The sequence below is a fragment of the Macaca mulatta genome, chromosome 2 (genome assembly GCF_049350105.2).
Source record: "Macaca mulatta isolate MMU2019108-1 chromosome 2, T2T-MMU8v2.0, whole genome shotgun sequence".
Classification (NCBI taxonomy): domain Eukaryota; kingdom Metazoa; phylum Chordata; class Mammalia; order Primates; family Cercopithecidae; genus Macaca; species Macaca mulatta.
The window spans coordinates 114,862,171-114,889,700 of NC_133407.1; the positions used below are offsets into that span (position 1 = coordinate 114,862,171).

Sequence of the window (27,530 nt, forward strand, 5' to 3'; positions counted from 1 at the left end):
CAACTTGCTTTTTTGTCCATTCCAAGCCTCTGATGTCTTTTCCAGTTTTTGCAAGACTAGCAGGAGTCAGCTTATACAAGGAGGGAGTGGGAAGCTGCCTTTTGCCTTTGTTTACCCTACATTAGTCAAACAGTTGAGGTCCAGGGTTTTTCTGGAGTCTGCTTCTTAAGCCACGCTCTGTGGCATTGGTGCTTAGGAAACCCAGTTGTTAGTGTGAGCTGTGGCTCAATGAAAACACCTGTAGAAACCACCTGAAAGGACGAACTAAGAACCAGTGCTTTCCAAGGAATTGCTCTTGCCTCAGATCACTTGTGTCTCCTAAGCTCAGTTTGCCAGTAGGAGGCCTTACAGGCTGCTGTGGAACCCGTTGCTTTCTTCCAAGACCTTTCCCCCTGCACCTGCCTGAGCTGCTCCAGGAGCTGCTTTCTCATTGTGAGAAGATGCCATGACTTGGTGTGCTCTTCCCCATCGCAAGGATTCTGTGCCGGGAATTGGGTCAGGTTCTACCATGGCTCCAGCAACTGTCCTTGGAGAATGAAAGCTTCCTCAATAGGCTTGAGCACCTGGGCACCCTTTCCCTCACCTCACCTGGGGAGAAGAGGTTCTCCTGAAGGTGATGAACAGGAGGGTACTGGCCAACGAAGGGTCAGCGTGGCAAACTGATAACGGCTGGCACTATCTGTGCATATGGCCTCTTCATCCTTAGCTCTTGTGGCCCTACCTTTCCAGCCTGCTGTCTGCCCAGATGCCCACAGAAGAGGGTGGGACCCAAGAGTGGTGTTAGAGTCTATTCCAACTGAACTGCAACTGCAGGCTTGTCTCCGCTTACCTGAATGACAACAATTGTCCTCATGGCATTTTCGGGGACTCCTGCAGGTGAACCTACACGTGGAGAATGCGCGGAATGTGCGCCTTGGATCCTGGACAGGGGCTAAGGAAGGGCATGCATTAGTCCTTGGGGCTGTCAACCCCAGATCCCAGGCAGGAGAAGCCAAGGAGGGTGATGCGGGGTTTGCTCAAGCCTAGTCCTGGGACTGAGGGGATACTAAAGAGACCACTGACTGGGTTAATGCCCCAGACCCAACGCCCATGGAAACTGTCACTCTTGCTCCAATCAGCGCGGGCTCCAGCGCCTGCAGGAGGAGGTAGTTGGACCCAAAGCGGCAAAGCACGCCAGGGAGCACAAAGCGTTAGGTCGTCCCGCCGGCCTCTCAGGGTTCCCTACACTCCGCGTAGCCTCAAGCATCTGCCATACGGGCCGCGCGGTGGCGGCAGAGCGCGCGGCCCAGGCCCACTCACCCGGCACTCACAGGGTCACATGGCACTGGGCGACGCTGCGCGATGAGGCAGGCCCGGCGCGGATCTCGCCCCGCCCGCCGCAGGGTCACGTGGCACGGCCGGCGCAGCTTGATAACGCAATGCCCGGCCCCTAGGCGCCGCTCCCGCCCCGCCCCGCCCCGCCGCCACCGCCGCGCCGAGTCCTTTTGTCCAAGATGGCGGCGCCGGGGGCGCTGCCTCCTCGGCCGCCGCCGCCGCCGCCGCCGCTGTGAGAAACCTACGGGCCGCCCGCCCGCCGCGCCAGCGCCATGAAGCGGCAGAGCGAGCGAGACTCTAGCCCGAGCGGGCGCGGCTCGTCATCGTCGGCCAAGCGTCCGCGGGAGCGCGAACGGGAGGCGGAGGCGGGCGGGCGGCGGGCGGCGCACAAGGCCTCTGGCGGCGCCAAGCACCCGGTTCCAGCGCGGGCCCGCGACAAACCCCGCGGCAGCGGAAGCGGCGGGGGCGGGCATCGCGACGGCCGCGGCACCGGGGACGCGAATCACCGCGCGAGTAGCGGGCGCTCCTCGGGCTCCGGCGCTGGCGGCGGGGGACGCGGTGGCAAGGCCTCGGGGGACCCGGGCGCCTCCGGCTTGTCGCCCCGCGCGTCTCCTCTGCCGCCGCCTCCGCCACCGCCTGGGGCCGAGCCCGCGGGTCCCGGCTCATCCGCAGCCGCGCCTGAGTACAAGACGCTGCTCATCAGCAGCCTGAGCCCCGCGCTGCCTGCCGAGCACCTCGAAGACCGGCTCTTCCACCAGTTCAAGCGCTTCGGCGAGATCAGCCTCCGCCTGTCGCACACGCCTGAGCTGGGCCGTGTGGCCTACGTGAACTTCCGGCACCCACAAGACGCGCGCGAGGCCCGCCAGCACGCCCTGGCCCGCCAGCTGCTGCTCTACGACCGCCCGCTCAAGGTAGAGCCCGTGTACCTGCGCGGCGGCGGCGGGAGCAGTCGGCGAAGTAGCAGCAGCAGCGCCGCCGCTTCCACGCCTCCCCCAGGGCCGCCCGCGCCCACCGACCCGCTCGGCTACCTTCCGCTGCACGGAGGCTACCAGTACAAGCAGCGCTCGCTGTCCCCCGTCGCTGCCCCGCCCCTGCGGGAGCCCCGCGCCCGCCACGCCGCCGCAGCCTTCGCCCTGGATGCCGCCGCTGCCGCCGCTGTGGGACTGTCCCGAGAGCGGGCCCTGGACTACTACGGGCTGTACGACGACCGTGGGCGCCCCTATGGCTACCCAACTGTGTGTGAGGAGGACCTGATGCCCGAGGACGACCAGCGGGCCACGCGCAACCTCTTCATTGGGAACCTGGACCACAGCGTATCTGAGGTGGAGCTGCGACGGGCCTTCGAGAAATATGGCATCATCGAGGAGGTGGTCATCAAGAGACCTGCCCGTGGCCAAGGTGGTGCCTATGCCTTCCTCAAGTTCCAGAACCTGGACATGGCCCATAGGGCTAAGGTGGCCATGTCGGGCCGAGTGATTGGTCGCAACCCCATTAAGATAGGCTATGGCAAGGCCAACCCCACCACTCGTCTCTGGGTGGGTGGCCTGGGACCTAACACCTCACTGGCAGCTCTGGCCCGGGAGTTTGACCGCTTTGGGAGCATTCGGACCATTGATCACGTCAAAGGAGATAGCTTTGCCTATATCCAGTACGAGAGCTTGGATGCAGCCCAGGCCGCCTGTGCTAAAATGAGGGGTTTTCCCTTGGGTGGACCAGACCGCAGGCTCCGCGTGGATTTTGCCAAAGCAGAGGAGACTCGGTACCCCCAGCAGTACCAGCCCTCACCACTCCCTGTGCATTATGAGCTGCTGACAGATGGATACACCCGGCACCGCAACCTGGACACCGACCTGGTGCGGGACAGGACGCCCCCACACCTTCTGTACTCAGACCGAGACCGGACTTTTTTGGAAGGGGACTGGACCAGCCCCAGTAAAAGCTCTGACCGCCGAAACAGCCTTGAGGGCTACAGTCGCTCAGTGCGCAGCCGGAGTGGTGAGCGTTGGGGGGGAGATGGGGACCGTGGTTTGCCCAAGCCCTGGGAAGAGAGGCGGAAACGGAGGAGCCTTTCCAGTGACCGTGGGAGGACAACCCACTCCCCTTATGAGGAACGGAGCAGGACCAAGGGCAGTGGGCAGCAGTCAGAGCGGGGCTCCGACCGCACCCCTGAGCGCAGCCGCAAGGAGAACCACTCCAGTGAAGGGACCAAGGAGTCCAGCAGCAACTCCCTCAGCAACAGCAGACACGGGGCTGAGGAACGGGGCCACCACCACCACCACCACGAGGCTGCAGACTCTTCCCATGGGAAGAAGACAAGAGACAGCGAGCGCAATCACCGGCCCACGGAGGCCGAGCCCAAGCCTCTTGAAGAGCCAAAACATGAGACCAAAAAGCTGAAGAATCTTTCAGAGTATGCTCAGACACTACAGCTGGGTTGGAATGGGCTTCTGGTGTTGAAAAACAGCTGCTTCCCCACGTCTATGCACATCCTAGAGGGGGATCAGGGGGTAATCAGCAGTCTGCTCAAAGACCACACTTCTGGGAGCAAGCTGACCCAGCTGAAGATCGCCCAGCGCCTTCGACTGGACCAGCCCAAGCTCGATGAGGTCACACGACGCATCAAGCAGGGGAGCCCCAATGGCTATGCGGTCCTCTTAGCCACCCAGGCAACCCCCAGTGGGCTTGGCACTGAGGGGATGCCCACAGTGGAGCCAGGTCTGCAGAGGCGGCTTCTCAGGAACCTGGTCTCCTACTTGAAACAGAAGCAGGCCGCAGGGGTGATCAGCCTGCCAGTGGGGGGGTCCAAGGGCAGAGATGGCACAGGCATGCTCTACGCCTTCCCACCCTGCGACTTTTCCCAGCAGTACCTCCAGTCAGCACTAAGGACATTGGGCAAACTAGAAGAAGAACACATGGTGATAGTCATCGTCAGAGACACTGCCTAGCCCAAGCCTGTCTTTCCCGGCGTCATGTTTGTGTCACAAAAGCAGTTATTTTAAAAATCTGATCCCCTGTCTACCTTACCACTTTGGTTTGAATTATCTCCTGGGTTATTTTGGTTCATTTGGGTGGGGATCAAAGTCCTGTCCAGCACCAAAACTAAGTTCTTAGAATTTGGGGGAATTTTTTTTTTTTTTTTTTAACAATGATGAGAAGGGAATCCGGTTATGTTGATTTCTAGTGTACAAGATACTGTCTGCTGTGGTTCTGTATTTTTTTATTTTTTGACCAACTGTATGGAAAGTTGTCAGTAAAACCTTTGTCAGGATGGATTTTTAAACCTGTTCAGAGTCCTGGTTTAATCAAGCTAAGAATCGAAGACTTCCCTAGTGCATGTACACGAATGTCCTACGTCATCTTTCCAGCACCACTGCTGCATAGGTCACTCTCAGCCTCTCAGTTCTTCAGGCTGAGTCTGGACTCTAATCACTCATTTTTATCTTGGCTGACAGGCAAGCTTCAGTTTGGGCTCTGGACCCTGCCACACAAGCCCGAGTAGAGCCCATGCAAAGGAAGGGATGGGGTGAGCCCAAGGCTTGTGGTTAGCAGCTACTGATGGTTTTTTTCTTCCCTAAACGGTGTGTGTGTCCATCATCAGTTTGAGCTGTGACTGTTGGACAGAGTGCCCACTCAGCATGTTTGGCAGCAGGTAGCCTTCAGCAGCTGTGTAGTCTTGTACAAAGAGAAGCTGTGCACTGTTGATGCCAGGGGGTCTCAGGGCCCCTGATCTGTCCAGGCTCCGCTCCCTCTGTTTTGGCCTCCTTTCTAGCCTCACTCAGCCTGGGGATATCCAGCGTCGGGAGACGGAGTTGCCTCATATTCCCAGGGGCCCAGCAGTCCGAATACTGGAATGGAGGGTTGGAGGCAGCCTTCCTTGGATTTACTCATGAACTTTGCCTAGATGTTTGTGATTTTTGGCTTTCTCTGGGTCGTTCAGGGCTGATGGGTAATAGAGCAGGCCCGTGCCCAGTCATACCTAGAGCTTTGTGGGGGATACTGAACCTCTAGACTGAAGTACTTTTACAAAGCTACAGGGGAGCACAGTGGACTAGGGGATGCCCTGGGTAACTGATGTGACGGTTTCCTAGGTGCAAGATCAGAGCATGTGCCTACACTTTGTACCCTGATGCTGAGGTGGAGCCCATTGGGAAATAATAGATATTTTTCTGGGGGTAAGTCACAAGTCACTGAGGGGTCAGGCAGTGCTAGAGGTTGAAGCCACTCAAGCCAGTTGGGGAGGGAAGGGATGCAGAGGTGGTGTGGACAGTATGGGCCAGGGAGGAAAACCAGAGCACACAGTTGTCACCATGGAACACCCCAAATGCCATTGTTCAGAGTGTCTGTGTGGCACCTTGGATGTTCAAAGGGAACATTGTGAGGGCTGATGAGAACAGAAGCTCTGGTAAGCGAATGAGCCCCTAGATAACCAGGAACTCCAGATTCTGCTGGCCGTGGCATCCTCTCGCCAGGTCTGGTCCCTTACCTGAGCTGGGATGAGGCAGCATGAGTGACACCTGAGAGTAGAGGCTGGGGCTCAGTGCAGGCTGTGGAGAGGCCACGCTGGTCCACAGGAACACTTGGCAGTGCTCTTGTAGACCCCTCGGTGATGTGGAATGGACAGGCGCTTCGCAAGAGAGCAAGCACGATCATAACAAAACAGCAACACAAGGACATGTTAAACATGTTTATTTATTTGCCTGTTTTTACTTGAGCTGTGGTCACAGCTGCTAGGTACCTACGCAAGTCAGCTGGGTACAGCAGGACATGCCACCATTCCAGGGTAGCTGGTACTGCCAGAAACAGGAGTGGGTCTTGTCCTGTTGAAGGCACACTGCAGGGTTTTTCCTGCAGATCTCCAACAAACGCCTGAGTCACAGGCCAGAGCTGCCTTGGTATGTAAGTCCAAAACTTCTCTGGGCTACCTATCTTCCTTCATGAAGCGGGTGCTCAGGACCCGGAAGAATCTACCTCCCAGCTTTCTGAGACAGAACCAAGTAAAAGGAAACATGCTAGAAAACGTGCCTGGAGAAGACACTTCAACCTTTGCCTTATCCAACCCCTCTTCAGAGAAAGAAAGGTGCCCCATGGACCCAAAAAGAACTGCCAAGTTTTGGTGAGGAGTAACACCCTGGCATGACCTTCCTTCTCTTTCTTGGCCCTCAACCACTTCCTCTGGCTCTTAAGACCCAGCAGGTTCTGTGAACTCTTGGGCCTTGGCCAGCACTAGTGAGGGGAAGTCAGGTGGTCAATGCCCTGATGATTTTATGAAACTGCCCCAGTGAGAAAACTCTTACTTCAGGCATCCAGTGACCCCACCCAGGGTTCAGGTCCTGTCTAAGGTGTTGCTTAAAGACAAAAAGGCAACATTTGCCTCACCGGTGGTGTGCCACTGTTCTCATGCTGCCTCCTATGTGACTCCGATTTTGAGCCCTGGTAGAATAAGGAAGAGAGCTGATGCTTCCTTAGCCCCTTAGCACATGTTCCTAAGGGTGTGTTGTCAAGCCAATCCGAATTCTGCCTCCCTATTATAGTTCCTATCTCCCCCTTAGAGACCTGTGGGTGCTCCCAGCAGAGTTGAGACTGGCTCCACTGAGTTAATGACTAGAATATAGTGCTTTCACTACTTCTTGATTGTTAACCTGTTTTCTTCTGATGCTGGTCAGTACCAGCAGTCAGACTATTCCACTGGTTAAGTGTTAACTACCATTAAAGTGAGGCATGAAGCAAAAGAGCTGAGTCCTCTGCTCTCCAGAGGACTAAGAAATACCTGTGTGACACAGACCCACTTCAGTGTGTACAGCAAATTCTATAGTGCTCCTAAGCCCAGCAGGGCTTTACCTGCCCCTGGAGAGTTTTAGCCATCTTGTGTTTCTTGTTTACTTCACAAATTTGTCCCCTCTTCTCTCTGTTAAGGGAGAGAAGTCACTTTAGCTGGATAATACCTATGTAACAAACTCAGCAGCTGTTATTTGGGCAAAATCAAACGAAGAAAGAGACTATGATCTTGTATTTATTGTGGGAATGGAAAACAGGGTGGGGTGGGTGAGTGAAAAGGTAGAAATCCCTGGTCCTTTGCCTGATGGTTACACAGTTTCACCATAGGCCAATTTTAGGGGCCTCTGAAGTATCTTTCTACAAACACAGACCAAGCTCCACTACCCCAAACCTGCCAGGACTGCTCAAGTCCACTGTCACAATCCCTCTCAGAAAACATTAGTGGCCGTTGCCCCAGCTACACAGAAGGCCAAAATGCTTTCACTCCTTAGCTTTGCCAGCTGCATCCTCCAAAACTTCCCAGAATACCTCCCTTTCCAGTTCCACCAAATCTGTACTTGGGAGCAGCCTACTGGATCCAGAACATGAAGACAGAGAGCTGCGTCCACAGGGGACACAGCCCTGACTTCTCCTCTCTCCACATTACCCTTACAAAAACAGGTCCTCCCCATGAGAGAGCTACAGGGCAGGGGCAGACACTGTGAGTAAGCTACTTTCCTCCCTGGAGTGCTCTATGTGGGCAGAACATGCTCTCCCTGCCTCTCCTGGAAGGTGTCTCCTCTATGGCGTGGCTAGAGCTGCAAAAAAGGGACACACCCCACTTGGGTAAAAGAAAATAGGGAAAGGCCATAAACAAAGACAGACTTGTAGTTTATTTTGTATTTTTTTTAAATAAATACACTTTACATTAAAGAAAAAGGCCTTTGATTTGTAATTTCCACATTGGGGAGAAAGGGAAGAAAAAAAGATTTTTGAAAAACTGAATCACAAAGAAAAATAGAGGGAGTGAACTTATATCCTAAGTTCCCTCAACTCCACAAAACCAATATCCAATGACCATGCTGCCCCCAAACCATGAAGGTGAGTGAATTTAGGCATTTACCCAGCAGACAGAGTGTCTTCCTCCCCCACTCTGGCACGAAGGAAAACAAATTAACCTGACAGCATATGAGGCAACAAAACAGGTTAAAAAATCATATATTATATTTATAATAAAATATTCTTAATCCTTATCAATTTAAGAAACCACGATTTTCCTTTTCATTTAAATACGTATGTAAAAATGCCTCTATATTGTTATTTAGACATCATTTTCTTCCAAAGAAAATGAAGTGCAGGGACAAGAGACCTGGTGGATATAAGTTCATACCCTCAGTTATAAATGCCTGTTTTTTTTTCCTTTTTAAAGTTTTATAAAAAACTATTTCTTGTTCTTTAAGTAAAGAACATTATACAAAGAAAATATATTGTGAAATACCCCAGAGACATGTTTTTTTTTTTCCCTTGAAAGATATGTCCATTCTAGGAAATGGTGGGGGGTGGGGGTCGGGGGTGCAGAGTAGGGCCTAGTCCCTGTTGTCATTTTTGTGGTTGTTATTGTTTCTGGAAGGACTCTCGGGTGCCAATGAGGCTCTCTAAGCCATAATCCTCTGAATGCAGGGCATGCAGCTCCTTAAAAGACAGACAGCCCTGGGAGAAAGAGAAGGGAATATGTTCTGAATTCATTTGACTCAGTTTCTCGCCTGCCAAGAATCTCTTCCAAGCAGTGATGGTTCCTCACTCATTCAGGGATAAGATGATGTCATCTTCCAAATCAGAGTTGTCAGAGCTGTCAGCTGAAAGGGAAGAACAGGGAGAGACAAGATTACACACTAGGCCTATAGGAAGCTTTCATAAGGAAGCACCTGCACTCATATACATTCATGGTCGAGCAAGGTTAAATACCAGTTTCCAGAAAGAAGAAAACACATCAATTAACTGCTTGGAGCTGGCTCTGGAGAATACTCCTGTTGCTTGGCAACTGTATTCTCCCTGGGACCTTTTGCTCTCCTAAGGGCCTGGACACGGTGCCCCTGCTTCCTGCCTGGGAGGCGCTGAAGGAATCAAGCGAGTGCCATCTGAAGCTTCCCCCCCATGCCACTTTAAATGGCTGCAGAGGGGCAGAGCTGAGGGGACAGTAGTGAGCCTCTATGGCCCTTGGCCTCTGGTGTCCTTCAAGGATGGGCACAGGCCTGCCTGACCTCAAGAGACCACTACTAGAAAGGCAGGCTAAGACCAGGCAAAAGTGAGAGATGTATCTTTTCTGAAATACCTTAGTCACGCCCTTCGATCCTCAGAACACCAACCACCAAGACAGAGATAGTCACCCTACATTCATGCCTCTGTAATTTCGGAATATGGTCTGCAAATTATATTCCCAAAAAGGTGCAGGCCAGTTGCAGCAATACAGGAGAAGCAGCTACCCATCCAGAGGCAGGAGGCCAGCAGGAGCAGTGTGACGCCCTGGAAGACAGCACTGTCTCTGATGAGGACCCTCTCTGCTTGACAATCTGCCTTCTCTGGCAGCATATGGACACATTAACACTTCTGGAAGGATCTGTTAAGGGGTGAAACTTAAGTGGTAGCAAAAAGGACCCTCGAGATGAGGTAGATACACCATGTCTGGCTGATCAAAATCAGAATGAAACAGGGTACCTAGCTGTAGGGACTCTAATATTCACTGAGTCAAAGAAAAGGAAAGTTCTCAGTGCCCAATTTGATTACTCGTAGCTCAGGAGGCTATGAAACCATTTTAACCAGGTCCCCCGTAAAACAGACAAACCCTGAGCTGGAGCCCTGCAAATGCCCAGTGTGTTAAGGGGCAGTCACTAGATGCAAAGAATCCCCTCATCAGCCTTTTCCAGTGCCTAAGAGAATCAACTCTTAGACAAACAGAGAAAGAACAATTCATGTTCCCAAACCTTCCTTCATTCACCATCCCCAAACACAACTGAAGAGGACAAAGGAAAACCAAGAAAAGCATTGCAATGATACAGAAAAGTCTTGAAGTAAGCAAAAGAAATGGCTGACAAAACCAGTGTTCCTGGGTCTAAGTGGGCACACTGTACTGGTGAAGAGTAGGAAAACAAGATGGAGATGGCAAAGAACTATTATCTAACACAGCTGAACAAAGCAAGCCTCAGCTCCTCTGCTATAAGAGCTCCAGGAGGAAGTGTCACAGGAAGGTGTAGGGCCTCCTCCCCAGAGCCAAGTCCAGCACCGTGTCCCCACCCCACACCACAAACTTGCCTGATCCCTGCAGCAGCATCCACCGCATCCCCCAGGACTCGTGCTCTCCACAAGCCAACAATGCCAGACCCGCTGGCCTGAGACCCTTCTGCCCAGCAGCTATGCAGCTCTTAAGAACTAAGAATCTTAACCACGCTATCGCACATCTAAGAACTGTAAATGCAGCTTAACGAGATCACAGCACAATCTTCTTTAAGCAAATAACTGTCAGGCTCAGAGTCTGAGAGAAAACCTCCAGGGCTTGGGCACCAACTCCCCTCTGGTGGTCAGATCATAGGACGCCTTTCTCTACCTTCCTTATCCTTTCCCCATTCTCCAAGTGTTGAAGTGACCCAGTCCTAAACCCTGGTTGGGACCTCCCATTCTGAAAGGTCACTAAGGCAAAGACAATCTAGGTATAATTAATCCCTGTAGTGTTTAACCTATCACTCCACAACATACAGGCTTCGGAGGCAGGGCTGACAAGCACAGACACATAAAGATCTCAGAATCAGGCCGGGCGCAGTGGCTCACGCCTATATCCCAGCACTTTGGGAGGCCAAGGCGGGCGGATCACCACGTCAGGAGATCGAGACCATCCTGGCTAACAAGGTGAAGCCCTGTCTCTACTAAAAACACAAAAAATTAGCCGGGCGTGGTGGCAGGCGCCTGTAGTCCCAGCTACTCGGGAGGCTGAGGCAGGAGAATGGCATGAACCCGGGAAGCAGAGCTTGCAGTGAGCCAAGATTGAGCCACTGTACTCCAGCCTGGGTGACAGAGCGAGACTCCGTCTCAAAAAAAAAAAAAGTCTCAGAATCAAGGTGTTTCTCTTCCTAGAGCCAGTGCTCTGCATCTGGAATCATCAAGTCCCCGCAGACTCCAAGGCCTATGTAAAGGTACATGGGGGCACATGGGTGTAGTTTGCTATCATTTCTATGGCTTTCACCCTATCCTAAAAGGGCTCTTCATAAGCCCAGTAAGGTTCAAAGCTACTGCTCTAAAGGATTAGTGTGAGGCAAAACTATGGGTGCTAAGAATGCTCTGCTTGCTGACAGCAGCTGGGATCTTCTATGAAACACAAGAAGAGCTATGGAGTGTGCACCAGATGCCACCTCTGCATCTCCACCTCAATTCTGAAGTCCACTCTGAGACGTCCTCAAGTTGTGATCCATTATTTTCACATTGTAAATATTCTCATAAAGTAACAACATTCTCATAACTGATAAGAGTTAAAGTTTTCCAGATTATACCTTTGGCTTGAAAGAAGGAATTTCCTAAACAGCTAAAAGAGGTAGTAATTGTACAGGCCAAATACAAACTGAGTGGCTTTATATTCAAATTAAGAATGGAAAAATTAAAGTGATGCTGTCTTATTTTGGGAGCACCACCATCAGCTGGCCTGCTGTTTGCTGACCCTGCCAACCTGCCCTGCTAACTACCTGTAATTGAAAGGAGGTATAACTTGTTTCCCATGTCTCACTATTCACATATGACAAAAACGTTCATTAAAACTTGCCCAATGTCTGACCATGGCTTCGGCCTACTCCACTGAATCACCTCAGCCTCCAAGTATGAAAAAACAGAAGTTGATCAACAGCAGATGAACAGATAGAAGACACTACCCTACCCTCCCACCCTCAAGCTTCCTCAAAATACAGCCTTGGTAAGAAGATTCATGTACAGCTGCAGAGCTAACAGGCTCTTTGAATTATTTGCTGATTTTTGCAGGATTCATTACCATAGTCAGGGGACAACTTGACTTCAGAAACCTAATGGGAAGTAACTAGAAAAACTGGAGTTTGTTCCTCAAAATTTGGATTAAGAAAAAAAGGTAAATAAAAGGAAGTGAATGAACCAGAAGCCAAAGGGAAAATATTTGTCCCTTGGCTGTTAGAAGGGATTAGCCAAAGGGAGACACGAAAGGGCTTCTCCACAAGAAGGCCTGCATTTCTTTATAAGTCACCCCAAAAAGAACAGCACCTCATGAGGGGCTACTTCTGACCGATTCTAGCCCTGCCTCTGAGCAGAGAGCTACGCTTTGGCCTTTCATTCTAAGGCTAATTCTCTAAAGCAGGAGCTGACAAACTACAAGCCCACCGCCTATTTTTGCAAAACAAAGTTTTATTAGAACACAGCCACATTCATTCATGTATGTATTGTCTATGACTGCTTTCTCACTACAACAGCAGAGTTGAAGAGCTGCAATAAAGGCCATATGGCCTACAAAGCACATATATATATGTGCTTTGGAGTGCAGTGGTGTGATCTCAGCTCACTGCAACCTCCGCCTCCCAGGTTCAAGTGATTCTCCTGCCTCAACCTCCCAAGTAGCTGGGATTTACAGGCATGTGCCACAATGCCTGGCTAATTTTGTATTTTTAGTAGAGACAGGGTTTCATCATGTTGCCCAGGCTGGTCTCGAACTCCTGACCTCAGGTGATCCACCCGCCTCAGCCTCCCAAAGTGCTGGGATTACAGGCATGAGCCACCGTTCCTGGCTGCATAAAATATTTACTGTCTAGTCTTACAGAAAAAGTCTGCCAATCTCCACTTGAAAGGTAAGAGATGACAGCCATTTGGTTGGGTTCCATAGTCTGAAAGGAGAGGAGGGCAGAGATGCAAAGGTGCTTTGCCTCAAGAGACCAGAACAGTGAATCAAGTTATGGGGCACAGAACCATGGTATGGCTTTGCCCTCTAAGTTGTATAGGCACAAAAGAAGAGATTTTGCCCTGGGTGCCAAGGTTCAGCCTGAACTCTGCCCTATACTTACTGTCCCCCAGGATCAGTTCCACCTCCTCATCTGCATCAGAGTCTTCATCCTCCCCGTCCTCTCCCTCCTCTAGAAGGTTTGCTAGCTCCTCATCAGACGGAGAGAAGTCATTGTCCCCATCTTCCCCTGCGTTCTCATTATTGTCATCCTCTTCCAACTCTGCCTCCAGCAACTGGTCAGTGTCAAGCTCATCTAAATCATCGGTGTCGTCATCATCTTCATCATCATCTTCTTCCTCCTGTTCTTCCTCTTCCTAGTAAGAAAGCATAAGGTTCATTAGTACAAACACAGAGGCCTGACCCATGTGGGCCACATGGCAAGTCGACGAAAGGAACAGGGTGGGAAACTGTCAGTAGAAGGGGTAGTGATCTAGAAGAACACAGACTTCATGAGCCAGCCAGACTTGTCAGTGATGGCTGAGATAGGCACACATGTCCCCCAAGACTGTCAAAGCACCCCTCAGACAAGGATTAATGGTCACACAGCCCTTATGCAAGGGCTCAAGAAGTCTACTCGCTTCACAGAAGTCTCTCCCATCAATCTTCTAGGAACCCAAGGGGGCTCTTCCTTCTCACCTGCATCAACCAAAGCAAGGGAAATCAGCTGAGGCACTAGAAAAATCCTTTTACCTGGAATCTAAAATGCAACAGTTTAACAAAATGGAAGAACACAGCTGCTCATTATCTCCTCAGCCCTTCAAGCTCTTGCCCTTGATCTTCTAACCAAGAATGTGGATAAGCTCCTTAACCATGCTATCATAAACATTTGATCAGAACATTGCAACAAAAGACTTAAAATATAGAACACTAACAGAAACCCATATTTCCTGTTATAAGCCAAAAAGAAAAAAAAAGTATGCTAGAGAAACTATCTTTCTTTCCATTCTTACAAGAACTTGCCAAAGGCAAGAAAATTACCAGAACATCAATGAAATACTTTGTTCTGGGGACCCTGGGCTTTGTAAATGGTACATTCTGGCATCTGCCACAGATTTCAGGTTTGCATTAGAATCCCAACTGTTTCCCTTCAAAAGGGAGAGGACACAAAGATACCCATCTCTTTGCTTTGACAGGGATAACAGGCATTCCCAAGTAAATGTAGCTGCCACTCAGGACACTTATCTTTCTGCTCAAACATCAACTGTCAGCCTTGCCAATAGCAAAGGATTCTAATTGTTACAATAATAAAATGTAAAATTCATTTAATACATCAACCTAATGAAAGTCAAGATGGAATAAGCCCGACGTAGGCACAAAAAAATTTTTTTGGTTTTTATTATTTTAAAACTTATACTGAGTGGTTACATCTTTTTTCATTTTAAAGGTGTTAGTGCCTGCCAAGCACTTAAAAAACAAGCATTTTGTGCTTACCCAGCCATTAGAAACCAGTGTGTAACATAAGCTAGGATCATTCAGCAGGGTAGCTCCACTTCGTGGACTTCTGGTAATTTTGGAACCACCACTAGTGACTTTTTGATAAACTGTGTAATTCAGTAATTTAGAGTCTTCAAAATTTCTGCCAGCTACGTTGGAAAAACTGAGCCCCTTTTAAATACCTAGTACTCCTAATACTTGTGCAAGTGCATGTATGGTCTGTACCAGATTTTGTGGGAGCATGTGTGTATGTGCCAACACACGCACACATAGAAGGCCTGAGACTATTCCATAGCCTTGGCCACACATCCCCTCCAGAGGTGAGTGGATAAATACTAAGCATTCACCCACCTCAAAGGAACTATGAGTGTCTGGAGGCAACAATGATAAACTGAAACACAGACAGGCTCTCAGCCCCTACAAGCACACAAGCTCATACAAATAACTGGGAGAGGAGAGCAGGGTCCAAATACAGGGAAAATCATCCAAGTGCTTACCAGATTACAACTTTTGCCTCTTTTTCCAGGCATATTTTCATAGACTTGACCAAAATTAGCTAATCCACTAACAAAGTGCTGCAGTTAAAAGTAAGTAAAGAAGAAAGCATCCAGGGCCCTGTGTCTCTTTAGGCTTCATGGACAGAACATTTATATTTAAAATTTAAGATAGCACAACTAAAGGTCCATGGTTGAGTGGGTACATGAAAGGTTAAACTGCTCAAATAGGCATAGGCTGGCCAGAAAATTCATGAAGACAATTCTCTTTCATTTTGAGGAACATCAAGGGTTAGCTGATCCAGAAGAACTGAACAAAAACCTTCCAAATCAAGAGCAATCCTGGAAAATTTTCAAGCAGGGTCTAAGCTTTGAACTACATACCATTCCAAACTCTTCCAGCAGCAGACAAATCCAAATTTTACTTAGTTTTATAGCAGAAGAAGCAGATGTATATATATTCATCCCAGAAGGCCACGAACACATCATATGTGACCATGAGAGAGGAGGGGAAATCAGTAGGAAAGAGATCTACCTGAATCTCAAGTTGAGCAGCACCTCACTTTGTTGTCTCTACTTTGTATTTATTGCCCAATGCTGATTTCTCACCATGTATTTTGTCACACATGGACATAGTCATAAACTCACTTTCCAAATTTTAAATCTGAAACCGGGATCATGAAGCAGAGGCTCACAAGACCCATCCAAAATGCTGTGGCAGAACCCAAAAGAGATTCTAGGAAGCCATTTTAGGAGCATTCTCTGCTGGTCAAGTAACTGATTGGTGGCATGAGCTCCTCTCCTTCAGATCTAAAGAATAAAGTTTCCAATAATGAGTGGTCCAAAAAGTAAAAACTAAAAATAATTATTTAATGAAAAAGCAAAGCTTAGCTGGGCACACTGGCACGCACCTGTACTCCCAGCTACTCAGGAAGCTGAGGCAGGAGGATCACTTGAGCCCAGGAATTCAAGGCTACACTGAGCTATGACTGTGCCACTGCACTCCAGCCTGGGCAACAGGGTGAGATCCCATTTTTTTTTTTTTTTTTTTAAAAAAAGGTTGAGCACGTTGGCTCATGCCTGTAATCCCAGCATGTTGGGAGGCCGAGGTGGGCGGATCACAAGGTCAGGAGATCGAGACCATCCTGGCTAACACGGTGAAACCCTGTCTCTACTAAAAATACAAAAAATTAGCCGGGCATGATGGCAGGCGCCTGTAGTCCCAGCTACTCAGAAAGCTGAGGCAGGAGAATGGCGTGAACCCGGGAGGTGGAGCTTGCAGTGAGCCGAGATCATGCCACTGCACTCCAGCCTGGGTGACACAGCAAGACTCTGACTCAAAAAAAATAAAAACTTTTTTAAAAAAAGCAAATTTTGTTGAATCCTGACTCAACTCTGACAACATTTAGATAATGTTTTGGATCCAGGGATATTGTTTTTTTCAATTCTCTAAGACTTCTTTTAGGGCTCCGAGGAATTCAGGGTCAGGCCATTTTAAATTAAGGTACTAATAAATTTCCCTACAGAAAGAATTCTAAAACTCTTCTCTCCTTAGTTCCACCTACATCAATTTCATGGTTACCCAAAGCTCCCAAACCCTGCAGATAAACAACTCACCCCTTTCCTTTACAGAAAATAGGCCAACTGGCAGAAGTTCCTTCTGCTGCTCTCTGGTCCCCTCCACATCTAAACCTGCCTTCAGCCCTGGTCTGAGGAGGAAGCATGCTGCCTACTCCTGCTCTGGATCTCAGCCAACCCTGAGACCCTGTTACCACAGACACTGTTCTCATCCCCACCTCACCACCACCTTCACACTGGCTTCTCACCTTCCACGCCAAGAGGTTCAGTTCTCCCAAACCTAATAAGCTCTCAATCTACATAGGCTTCAGATGCCTTCTATCTACACTTTGGTCGGGCATGGTGGTTCATACCTGTAATCCCAGCACTTTGGGAGGCTGAGGCGGGTGGATCACCTGAGGTCAGGAGTTCCAGACCAGCCTGGCCAACATGGTGAAACCTCATCTCTACTAAAAATACAAAATTAGTCTGGCATGGTAGCACATGCCTATAGTCCCAGCTAGTTGGGAGGCTGAGACAGGAGAATCACTTGAACCTACAAGGTGGAGGTCTGGGCAACACAGAGCGAGACTACGTCTCAAAAAAAAAAGTCATTCAAATCTGATCCTGATCTTTATGTAACATGTCATATTTTGCTAAATGTATAAATGCCTACTTTTTAAAAAATACTTTTTCTGTACTTAAAAGCTATAGGTTCACTTTAGGGTCATAAATGTTTGTGTTTTTTTTTTCCTCACTGGCAGAATCTAACTCAAGTTACATTTTAATTATTTAGGAAAAAGAGCCTTTCAGGAATCATCACATTCAGCTCTGACCAGGTGTGTGTAATCAGTAAAGACTTTTACCATCTGCTTCTAGGCAGTGGAGAACACACAAGAATCACGGCACACGGTGTGTCCCAAATGCCAAAATGGAGTGGAACATAGACAGCATTATTCCTTTGTTGAGCTTTTTCTTATAAATTTAAGGTTAAGTATAATTAGCTAAAATGTATTGGCTTGTCAAAATCTAGAAGCAATGATCAATTACTCATCTTCAGTTTTATAACTTTTCTAAAAGCCAAATCAAAGATGAATGATTTCTAAAAACACAGGCACCAGGCCTGGTGCGGTGGCTCATGCCTATAATCCCAGCACTTTGGGAGGCCGAGGTGGGCAGATCACCTGAGGTCAGGAATTCGAGATCGGCCTGGCTAACGTGGTGAAACTCCATCTCTACTAAAAATACAGAATTAGCTGGGTGTGGTGGTGGGCGCCTATAATCCCAGCTACTCGGGAGGCTGAGGCAGGAGATCTGCCTGAACCTGGGAGGCAGAGGTTGCAGTGAGCTGAGATCGCAACACTGCACTCCAGCCTGGGTGACAGGGTGAGACTCCATCTCAAAAGAAACAGATACCAAACTTCTAATGGATAATAATGAGCTTTGATAGGTGACTAGCTTATCTCCACTTTCATCAAATGCCTGAAGGTAGGCAGACTAGCAGCCTCGGGAACCAAATATTTATGGCTGTCCAACACATTGTGTAGGTTTTCATTCATCTAGATACAGCTGTACCTTTCATCCTTTCCTCTTAATCTCCAGACTTATTTAAGCATAAGGACAAAGGACAACTATTTAATGGCACGTCAATTATATCTCAATAAAGCTCTTTATATAAGCTGGACCATTTTATTAGATGGCGGCTGATCATTCAGGTTTCTGAATTTATTTTACTATAATGAAAAGGCAAATTCAAAGGTGTTGGTCACAGGTGCCTGTATCCTTGAGCCATATAAGTCATATCTGGAACATCTGAGAAAACCTGAGAACAGATATCTAGACTAGGGCAAAACTTTGAATAGCAAATGATTCATAGGAAAATGTAAAGTCTCTAGTTTTAAAATCAGGTGAAGCATACAAAGCAAAGTAAAACTAGAGACTGGTTTTCCTACAAAGGAAAGTGAGTTTAAAAAAAAATCAAGCTGGCACATTGTGCATGAGGCGCAGTGGGAAGAAATCTGATGGAGATAGTTAAAACAGCCAAACCCCACCACAAGATTCTAGAAGGAGCATGGATCAACAGAATTAAGATTACAAAGGAGACCTACTCAAATAGATATGATATTATCCCAGCTGAAACATCTCTAAATCAAAAATCAAAATGCCAAGGGTTTGAGGAGATAAGCAGTTCTCTAACAGAGGTCCTTCAAACATGAAATGCACCAGATGGTCAATAAGGGCTGTAATATCAGTATGGAGTGAAACATGCCTAGATCCTAAGAAATCTGGAAGCCACAATAATAACTTAGCCATGTTGCACACCTACCCTGCCACATAGTCTTCTCTGAGCTAGAAAGCTTTCTGGCTCTTCTACAGGCTGGGCCCCAGAGCCACTCCTCAGAGTCCTCTTGAGCCTGCCCCTCTCACTCTTGGCTGTCATGCTGAGGCAGCCTCTTGCTTCCCTTCCTGCACCCAAGTCAAAAGTCCTGACCACTACCATATGCCCTTCCTAATATCTTTCTCCCTTAACTTCTCAAAAGTTAAGCAGAAAAAAAGAAGAATTAGTCAGTCTTTTTCCTGACCCAAGCCTCAGGAAATAAGAGGAGTGTAATTCTTAAATTATTCCCTTATGGTGGCCTCTTGCTTCCACAGCCAGCCACCAATCACCAGTGCCTTTGCCTCTCACCACTCCATGTGTGCAAAAATAAGGCCAACCCAGAGAATAGCCTTCCAACTCCCAAGGTGTCTAGGGCAATCTCAACTTTCCTCTGAGTTGACCTCCTGCTCAAAGACAGACACCAGGCATCACATGGACCCAGGTGATGGTTCCCAGAGAAGACTGCTGCCCACTGCCTTATAAAATGCAAGGATATGGGAGGGCTAGGATAATGATGTTGACAAATAACGCAGTTTTGGCCTCAGATTTATGCTTCAACATGTAACATCCAAGAAGCCTGATTCAGAACTGATACCTGGTAGTCATTAATAAACCCATGGAGGACAAAGCAGTCGATAGTCACCCACACCATTGCAATGTACACGCAAATGGCTTGACAACTACACCCTCTATATCGACCCAAGAATAAACTACGTCTTGTTTCATGATAACTAACATGAAAAAGTAGGCATTAAGGCAGTGAGGTGTGTAGGTAGCAAACTGAAGTGAGAATAAAAGAATAGGCAGTATTAAGAAACCCACTCAAGGCAACCACATAAAATTTGGAGGACCTAATACCAAGTTCTGCTACCCAGAAAGACTAGAAACATGTACAAGCTCTAACAGCACAGCGCTCAAGAAAACACTAAAATTCATGTCACAAATAAATCAAAGATCTCAAGGATCCATCAGAAAACCTCTCCCTTCTACGCACATCTCATAACTCACATGAGCTTTAGACACTGCTGGCTCCTCTCACCCATGAAACCAAGGCCCCTATAAAGCCCATATAGCTGGAAAGCAGCAAAGGAAAGCCTTTCTACACTAGGAGATCCTTGGCAGCATTTGGTGAAGTTGTTTCAAACTCTACAGCCTAATTATCCTTTACCAGGCCCTGAGGAAAGCTCTGCTGTGATCCCACAGTGGCCACCAGCTGCCCACCACACAAGAGTCTCCTCACTCTGCTCAGAAGCCTATTTCTGCAGATCATGAATCATCTCGGGCCTCTAATAAAACGCATGCTTAGGCAGTCAGAACAGTGAAGACCAAGAGAGCACACACAGGGGATTTTAGGTTGAGTCTCTGTTCTAGCTTTTTCACCCAGGTGTATTTGATCCAGGTATACTGTGTCATCTTTGATGTACAGGTGATGCAGTATTCAAAGGATTTGATTTACAGAACAAATTATATGCTCATAACCTGTAACTCCCAACAGTAAAACACATAGCTAAATCTCAAACTAGCTAAATCTCAACAAAACACCCTTGCTTAGTCCGTACTAAGTCCTACTAGAAATAAACATGGGTCCTTTGCCCTAGTATTAGACTTGCATCCTTACAAAATTACCATTTTCAAAAATTCTTGCTTTTAAAGAATTATTTTAAATGTAAGTACAAGCTGTTTCGAAAGGACACTAAGAGAAAACTATTACATTAGCCCTAACCATTGAGCATGATTTATCAAAAAGTAGGGGAGGGATGAGAGCAAGAGAGTTGTGGCAATGCAAACTGAGGGAATTGTACTTTTCCCGGTCCTGTGATGCCACTGCTCCTCATCCAGAGCACCTCTGTGCCCTTAAAGAGGAGACAAAGCTGGCTGGGCATGGTGGCTCATGCCTGTAATCCCAGCACTTTGGGAGGCCGAGGCGGGTGGATCACCTGAGGTCAGGAGTTCCAGACCAGCCTGGCCAACATGGTGAAACCCCATCTCTACCAAAAAAAAATACAAAAATGAGCTGGGCATAGTGGCACGTGCCTCTAATCCCAGCTACTCAGGAGGCTGAGGCAGGAGAATCGCTTGAACCCTGGAGGTGGAAGTTGCAGTGAGCCGAGTTCACATCATTACACTCCAGCCTGGGTGACAAGAGCAAAACTCCATCTCAAAAAAAAAAAAGGGACAAAGCACCAAGACTAAAGAATACAATAGTGGGGGGGAAAACAGAAATGAACTCAAGAACTGGGAAAGAAAACATTTTTAGTTGCTTTAATATCTGAAGAGCAAAGTCAAATCCTAGTCATTCATTTTCAACTTTATAGTACTCACTCAGCAATAAATACTTCTCAGAAAAGTAGACAAAAGAATCTGCCCTGGAGAGTGTACTCTTGGAAAGAGAATGTGGTGTGAGCCCTGTAGGCTGGAAAAAGTCTGCTGAAACTCAGAAGTTTGAGAAACTCTTCAGAACCCATACTGACACACCACACAGGCAAGTACCTAGCATAATACAACCACAAATTAAAATTCCCTATGAAAACAAAATGCAAAGACTGAGGGACATGATATTATCTACCCACATTTTATATATGTTTAATTTCTCCAAAGCATCAAAATCTTATCTTTACCTCCATCTCACCAAAGTGACTGTTCTGTTTTTTATTGACATTGGGAGTATAAAGGGATGCTTATTTGAAGCCAGAACAGGGCACAAAGAAATCTCTAAATGAAAATCAGAGATTGCTAGGATGAGTGCGGTGGCTGACGCCTGTACTCCAAGCACTTTGAGAGGCCGAGGTGGGCAGATCACCTGAGGTCAGGAGTTCGAGACCAGTCTGGCCAACATTGTGAAACCCCGTCTCTACTAAAAATATACAAAAATAGCCAGGTGTGGTGGTGGGCACCTGTGATCCCAGCTACTTGGGAGGCTGAGGCAGGAGAATCACTCGAACCCAGGAGGCAGAGGCTGCAGTGAGCCGAGCTCGTGCCATTGCACTCCAGCCTGGGCAACAAGAGCAAAACTCCGTTCTCAAAAAAAAAAAAAAAAAAAAAATCAGAGATTGCTAAACTTTAAATCGATCTGCAAATGGAATTTACAGGACCATCAGATACTGGTTAAAATCTTGTAATAAAATTTCTTCTGAGTTTCAGTCATCAAGGGTACATGACAAGCCTTATGAATGTGGCAACAGGTAGCAAAGGCTGAACAGACCTTTGAAACCTCCTACAGCAAAAAGCAGAGCATAACCTCTATTAAGCACTGTTCAGCAGAAAGAAATCTCGAAGACCACTGACCTGGTCCTCCTCTTCATCCTCATCCTCTGCCAGACGCTGCCTGCCCACTTCATACAGCCTGCATACTGTGTCCATGTTCAGGGCATCCATGCTGCCTTGATTCTGAAATAGAACACCCAGTCCATAAGGAGCAGTTAGTTTTCAGAAGGTCCACATCCACGCCTCAGCCCTGACTGGTGCCCATGACCTTGATCCTGTAATTATCAAAGCTTCTGATACCCTAAATTCTTGGGCTGACTCTGAAAATGTTATACCTAGGACACATAAAGGGGAATAAAAACAGAATGAAAAGACTTGGTGAGGAACCATCACCCTGGGAACAAACCCGGTGAGAGATCCAGATTCCTCTGAGAAAGGGATGACAGTGTGAGTCCAGAAAAAAAGGAGATAGGATGCTTTAAGCTGTCTTATATTGGGATTTTCTTACTATTTCTCTGTGTACTGTATATCTCCCAAGCCCCATCAAATGAATAGGTTATCAATAATCTACCTTCAGGAATGTATTGACTTTACATCTTAATCAGACAAAATGTAGTACAACTTGAAAATTATCCTAAACATCAGAACAAAAGAGCAGGGCCTCTGCAAGCTCCCTTTACCTCAATGACAGCAAGATAGCAGTCTTTGGTGTCTGTACACAGGTCAAAGATGTTCCGTTTCACATCAATGGTTGCTGGAAAATAGAACATGAGAAGACTTGGGATTGGACTATTGCTGTGACCCTAAAACCCGCTTTTCCTCTAAAGGAATTCAGGATGATTGCTCAAAAGTATTTCCGTAACTCCTCTGTTTTTCAATAAAAAATTACAGGCCTCCAGAAAATGAAGGACCTTAAATAAGGAACACCAAAACATGGCAACATGATCAATGTCTGTCCCTTCCTGCTTACCTATAGGTTTGTAGTCAGTTGCATTAAATGTTCGGAAGGATGACCCAAAGGGGCTTTTCATCCTCTCTTCCATTAAGTCATCTTCATCATCTGCCTGCAACATAGCTTGAGCGGGGGTTGGGGAGGAAACACTATTAAGAATCACAAACATCCCCTCTTCACAAGTGCAGAAAACATTAATGGCCAATCAAAACAATCTACTTGTATATAGGTTTACATACAGATTCCCTTGTACATAAATCTACTCTGCATCTACTTAGCTCCTCTCAGAGCATCTTCCTTGCATATCCCACCTATTGTGACAAATAATATCCTCAGCCTCTCATCTACCTCCAAGAAGTGTTACAGTACTTACAAGACTTACAACACCACAAGAGAATAAATGCAAAAGCTCTTAAGTTCATAATGACACACTGGAAAATACTGCATGAAATTTCTTTCCACACAAGATTTCCTTGTTATCTTCAAAGTCAGCTGCCTTTCACCCTATATCAACATTATTTTCATATCTTTTGTCACCATTTGTACTACCAATTTTTTATCTTTTATGTTACAACTCTCAAATGCTTTCTAGTTCACAAGTGAGAGATGGTTCCAAAAAGAAGTATCAAATGAAGTGAAGGGGTAGAGCAGAAGGAAAGAGAACAATGAACAATAAGATTTATTACCTCCATACATCACTGTTCCCGTGTGATTGAACACCACGCGACACTGATCCAGAGCAGGAACAGTATGCAAAAGATGAAAAGTTCGAAGGTCCCACTAGGAGGGGAATGGTCAAGGAAAGCTATTTTACACAAAACTTATCTAATCTCATGGGAGGAAATTCTAAAATATCACTTTTTTTCCTCCTGCCAGGTATTGACACTTTAAAAGTCAATGAGATCGAGGTAAAACAAATACATATAGAATGCATATTATTGCATGATGTCTCTGAAAATATCCTAGGGTATCCTCATATACAGGAATGCTTTAAGAGCTCTTTTCCTCCCAACAGTAGTACTTCATTTTCCTCTTATGTGGCAAGTGATTTTTATAGTGCAAAAGTAAAATCCTTCTGAAGACAGATAAGAGCTAATTGAATTTTTGGAGAATTGGGAGGTAGGAAACTGGTCACTCTTACAAACACATAGAAAACATGCTAGTGAAAGTTGTCAGTAATTACTAACACTGGCAACAGTGCTTTGGAGATTTCACTAACATTTCAAACCAAAGGACAGGCACCATATTATTACCAGTGTGTATACTTTAACCAGGTATTGGTGTAAAGACAGAACACATTATTTCTGCACCACAAACCGGACAACAAATGGAAGGTAAGACATGATTGTAAAGGATACAATCTCAGTATTAATGATCACCTCCAGTCCATTTGGATGGAAAACACCACTGATGTTCATATTGAACTTGTCAAACTTGTGGATGGCCTGTGCAGAGCGGACATCCCAGAGGACGCCATCATTTAAGACAAGATCATCTGTAGGATTAAAGGTGGCACAGTTCCTCTTGTAGTTGTTGGCAAGATCTGGGTTAAACAGAGTCAACAGCTTGTTGCCAGTCTGAATATCATAAATCTTTAGAGAAGAAGGGGTGGGAAGAGAAAAATCAGACCAATCCATCCACTGACAAATTTAAAGAGAAAATGTGCAAAGCAGTTTCTAAGATTAACACACAAATTCTCCACATGGATCAATGATTACCACAGAATACTCCTGAAGGGTTACTTTTTGGAGAAAGGCATCAATGAAACACCCTTTTCTCCTTAAAATCACCCAATGTACATATTTTAGCCCTGCCATATTAAAAGTTTCCAAAGTCTATATAATTTAGTACAACCCATGCAGACACCAGATCTTTCTCATCAGCTTATAAATATGCATGCTGTAACATTTCCAATCTTTAAAAAAAAAAAATTCTCCGTTAACATAGGAACAAATAAGGAGACACCAGAAGGAAACAATCAAACAAATCCAGATCATGGGAAAAGAAAACTAGCCTGGTATCTTCAAAAGTCAATGTCATGAAAACTGGAAAATTAGTTCTTGGCTTTAAAACATTAGTAAGACGTAACAACCAAATGCAGTATGTGAATCACGGCTGGATCCTGGTTGACAAAAAAAAAAAAAAAAACTGAAACCAAACACGTCAGGAACAATGAAAAAACTGAGTAAGTATGGACTGGCTATTAGATGATTATGTAGCGGATTATAAATTTTCTTAAATTTGGTAATAGTGTCATTGTGTAATATCATTGTTAGGAGACACGTGCTATAAGACTTAGCCATAAAATGTCATGACACTTGCAATTTTCAAATGGTTCACAAAAACACATTTCATGGAAAGAAAATATGACAAAATATTAAATTGATGAATCTATGTAGTAGGTATATGGACTATTCTTTTCGTTTCTTTGTATATTTTAACATTTTCAAATGAAAAGTTGAGGGGGAAAATCTCCCTCCACCACCTCCCTCTTTTTTCTTTTTTTTGGCCAGACCTATGTGAAGTTACTTATTGATACGTTTAATCATTTATTTATCACGGAGAGGCTTATGCCTTAATTACAGCTGGTAACTAAGAAAAACTATTGACTGGGCCTGGATTCCTGTTGTAGAAGCAGAGATTACAAGGTACCTTCTTTATCAGTTGACCTTGTTGATTTTTTTATTTTTAAGTTCCAGGATACGTGTGCAGAATGTGCAGGTCTGTTACATAGGTATACACGTGCCATGGTGGTTTGCTGCACCTATCAACCCGTCATCGAGGTTTTAAGCCCTGCATGCATTAGGTATTTGTCCTAATGCTCTCCCTGCCCCCATGCCACCACCCAACAGGTCCCAGTGTGTGTTGTTCCGCTCCATGTGCCCATGTGTTCTCATTCTTCAACTCCCACTTATAAGTGAGTGAGGACATGCGGTGTTTCGTTTTCTGTTCCTGTGTTAGTTTGCTGAGGATGATGGCTTCTAGCTTCATCCATGTCCCTGCAAAGGACACCACCTCATTCTTTTTTATGGCTGCATAGTATTCCATGGTGTATATGTACCACATTTTCTTTATCCAGTCTATCGCTGATGGTCATTTGGCTTGGATCCACGTCTTTGCTATTGTAAATAGTGCTGCAGCAATAAATATACATATGCATGTGTCTTTATAGCAGAATGATTTATAATCCTTTGGGTATATACCCAGTAATGGGATTGCTGGGTCAAATGGTATTTCTGGTTCTAGATTCTTGAGGAATCGCCACACTGTCTTCCACAATCGACGAACTAATTTATATTCCCATCAACAGTGTAAAAACATTCCTATTTCTCCACATCCTCTCCAGCATCTGTTGTTTCCTGACTCTTTAATGATCACCATTCTGACTGGTGTAAGACGGTACCTCATTGCGCTGTTTTTGTGTTTTGTTTTGGGGTTTTTTTTTTTTTTTTTTTGAGACGGAGTCTCACTCTGTCACCCAGTATGGAGTGCAATGGCGTGATCTCAGCTCACTGCAACCTCCATCTCGCTGGTTCAAGCAATTCTCCTGCCTCAGCCTCCCAAGTAGCTGGGACTACAGGTGCGCACCACCATGCCTAGCTAATTTTCTTATTTTTAGTAGAGACAAGGTTTCACCATGTTCGCCAGGCTGGTCTCGAACTCCTGACCTCAGGTGATCCCCCCACCTCGACCTCCTGAAGTGCTGAGATTACGGGCGTGAGCCACTGTACCCCACTCTCATTGTGGTTTTCATGTGCATTTCTCTAATAATCAGTGACACTGAGCTTTGCTTTTTTTTTTTTTTTTTTGAGATGGAGTCTTGCTCTGTCACCCAGGCTGGAGTGCAGTGGCATGATCTCAGCTTACTGCAAACTCGGCCTCCTGGGTTCAAGCAATTCTCCTGCCTCAGCCTCCCAAGTAGCTGGGACGACAGGCGGCCGCCACCACACCTAGCTAACTTTTTTTTTTTTTTTTTTTTTTGAGACGGAGTCTCGCTGTGTCTCCCAGGCTGGAGTGCAGTGGCGTGATCTCGGCTCACTGCAAGCTCCGCCTCCCGGGTTCACGCCATTCTCCCGCCTCAGCCTCCCAAGTAGCTGAGACTACAGGCGCCCGCCACCACGCCCGGCTAGTTTTTTGTATTTTTAGTAGAGACGGGGTTTCACCATGTTAGCCAGGATAGTCTCGATCTCCTGACCTCGTGATCCACCCGCCTCGGCCTCCCAAAGTGCTGGGATTACAGGCTTGAGCCACTGCGCCCGGCCAGCTAACTTTTATTTGTATTTTTAGTAGAGACAGGGTTTCACCATGTTGGCTAGGCTGGTCTGAAACTCCTGACCTTGTGATCTGCCTGCCTCAGCCTCCCAAAGTGCTGGCGGTATAGGCATGAGCCACCGCGCCCGGCCTACGTTGAGTTTTTTTCATATGTTTTGTTGGCCACATAAATGG

General features: G+C 46.8%; 2 protein-coding genes across 12 annotated transcripts in view; one reads left to right on the forward strand and one right to left on the reverse strand.

The window, feature by feature from the left end:
• The first annotated feature begins 1,499 nt into the window (after positions 1-1,499).
• On the forward strand, positions 1,500-4,397 carry RBM15B (RNA binding motif protein 15B). Its single transcript, NM_001265669.1, is given in 1 exon segment — positions 1,500-4,397. A coding segment is annotated over 1 exon segment (2,673 nt). The 5' UTR covers positions 1,500-1,586; the 3' UTR covers positions 4,260-4,397.
• Positions 4,398-5,984: 1,587 nt separating this feature from the next.
• DCAF1 (DDB1 and CUL4 associated factor 1) overlaps positions 5,985-27,530 on the reverse strand; it is a 102,176-nt gene continuing 80,630 nt past the window's right edge. For 5 of the 11 annotated variants that reach the window (XM_028844183.2, XM_077992954.1, XM_077992952.1 and 2 more), the window contains 7 exons: positions 24,443-24,676; positions 23,771-23,864; positions 23,103-23,207; positions 22,813-22,886; positions 22,214-22,315; positions 13,128-13,380; positions 7,941-8,924 (listed from right to left, as the gene is read on the reverse strand). In XM_028844183.2, coding sequence (XP_028700016.2) covers positions 8,866-8,924; positions 13,128-13,380; positions 22,214-22,315; positions 22,813-22,886; positions 23,103-23,207; positions 23,771-23,864; positions 24,443-24,676 — 921 coding nt within the window. In that variant the 3' untranslated portion in view covers positions 7,941-8,865. Of the gene's footprint in view, positions 7,220-7,940; positions 8,925-13,127; positions 13,381-22,213; positions 22,316-22,812; positions 22,887-23,102; positions 23,208-23,770; positions 23,865-24,442; positions 24,677-27,530 lie in introns of those variants that run through there. The other 6 variants (XM_077992955.1, XM_028844178.2, XM_028844182.2 and 3 more) reach the window with 3 other exon arrangements.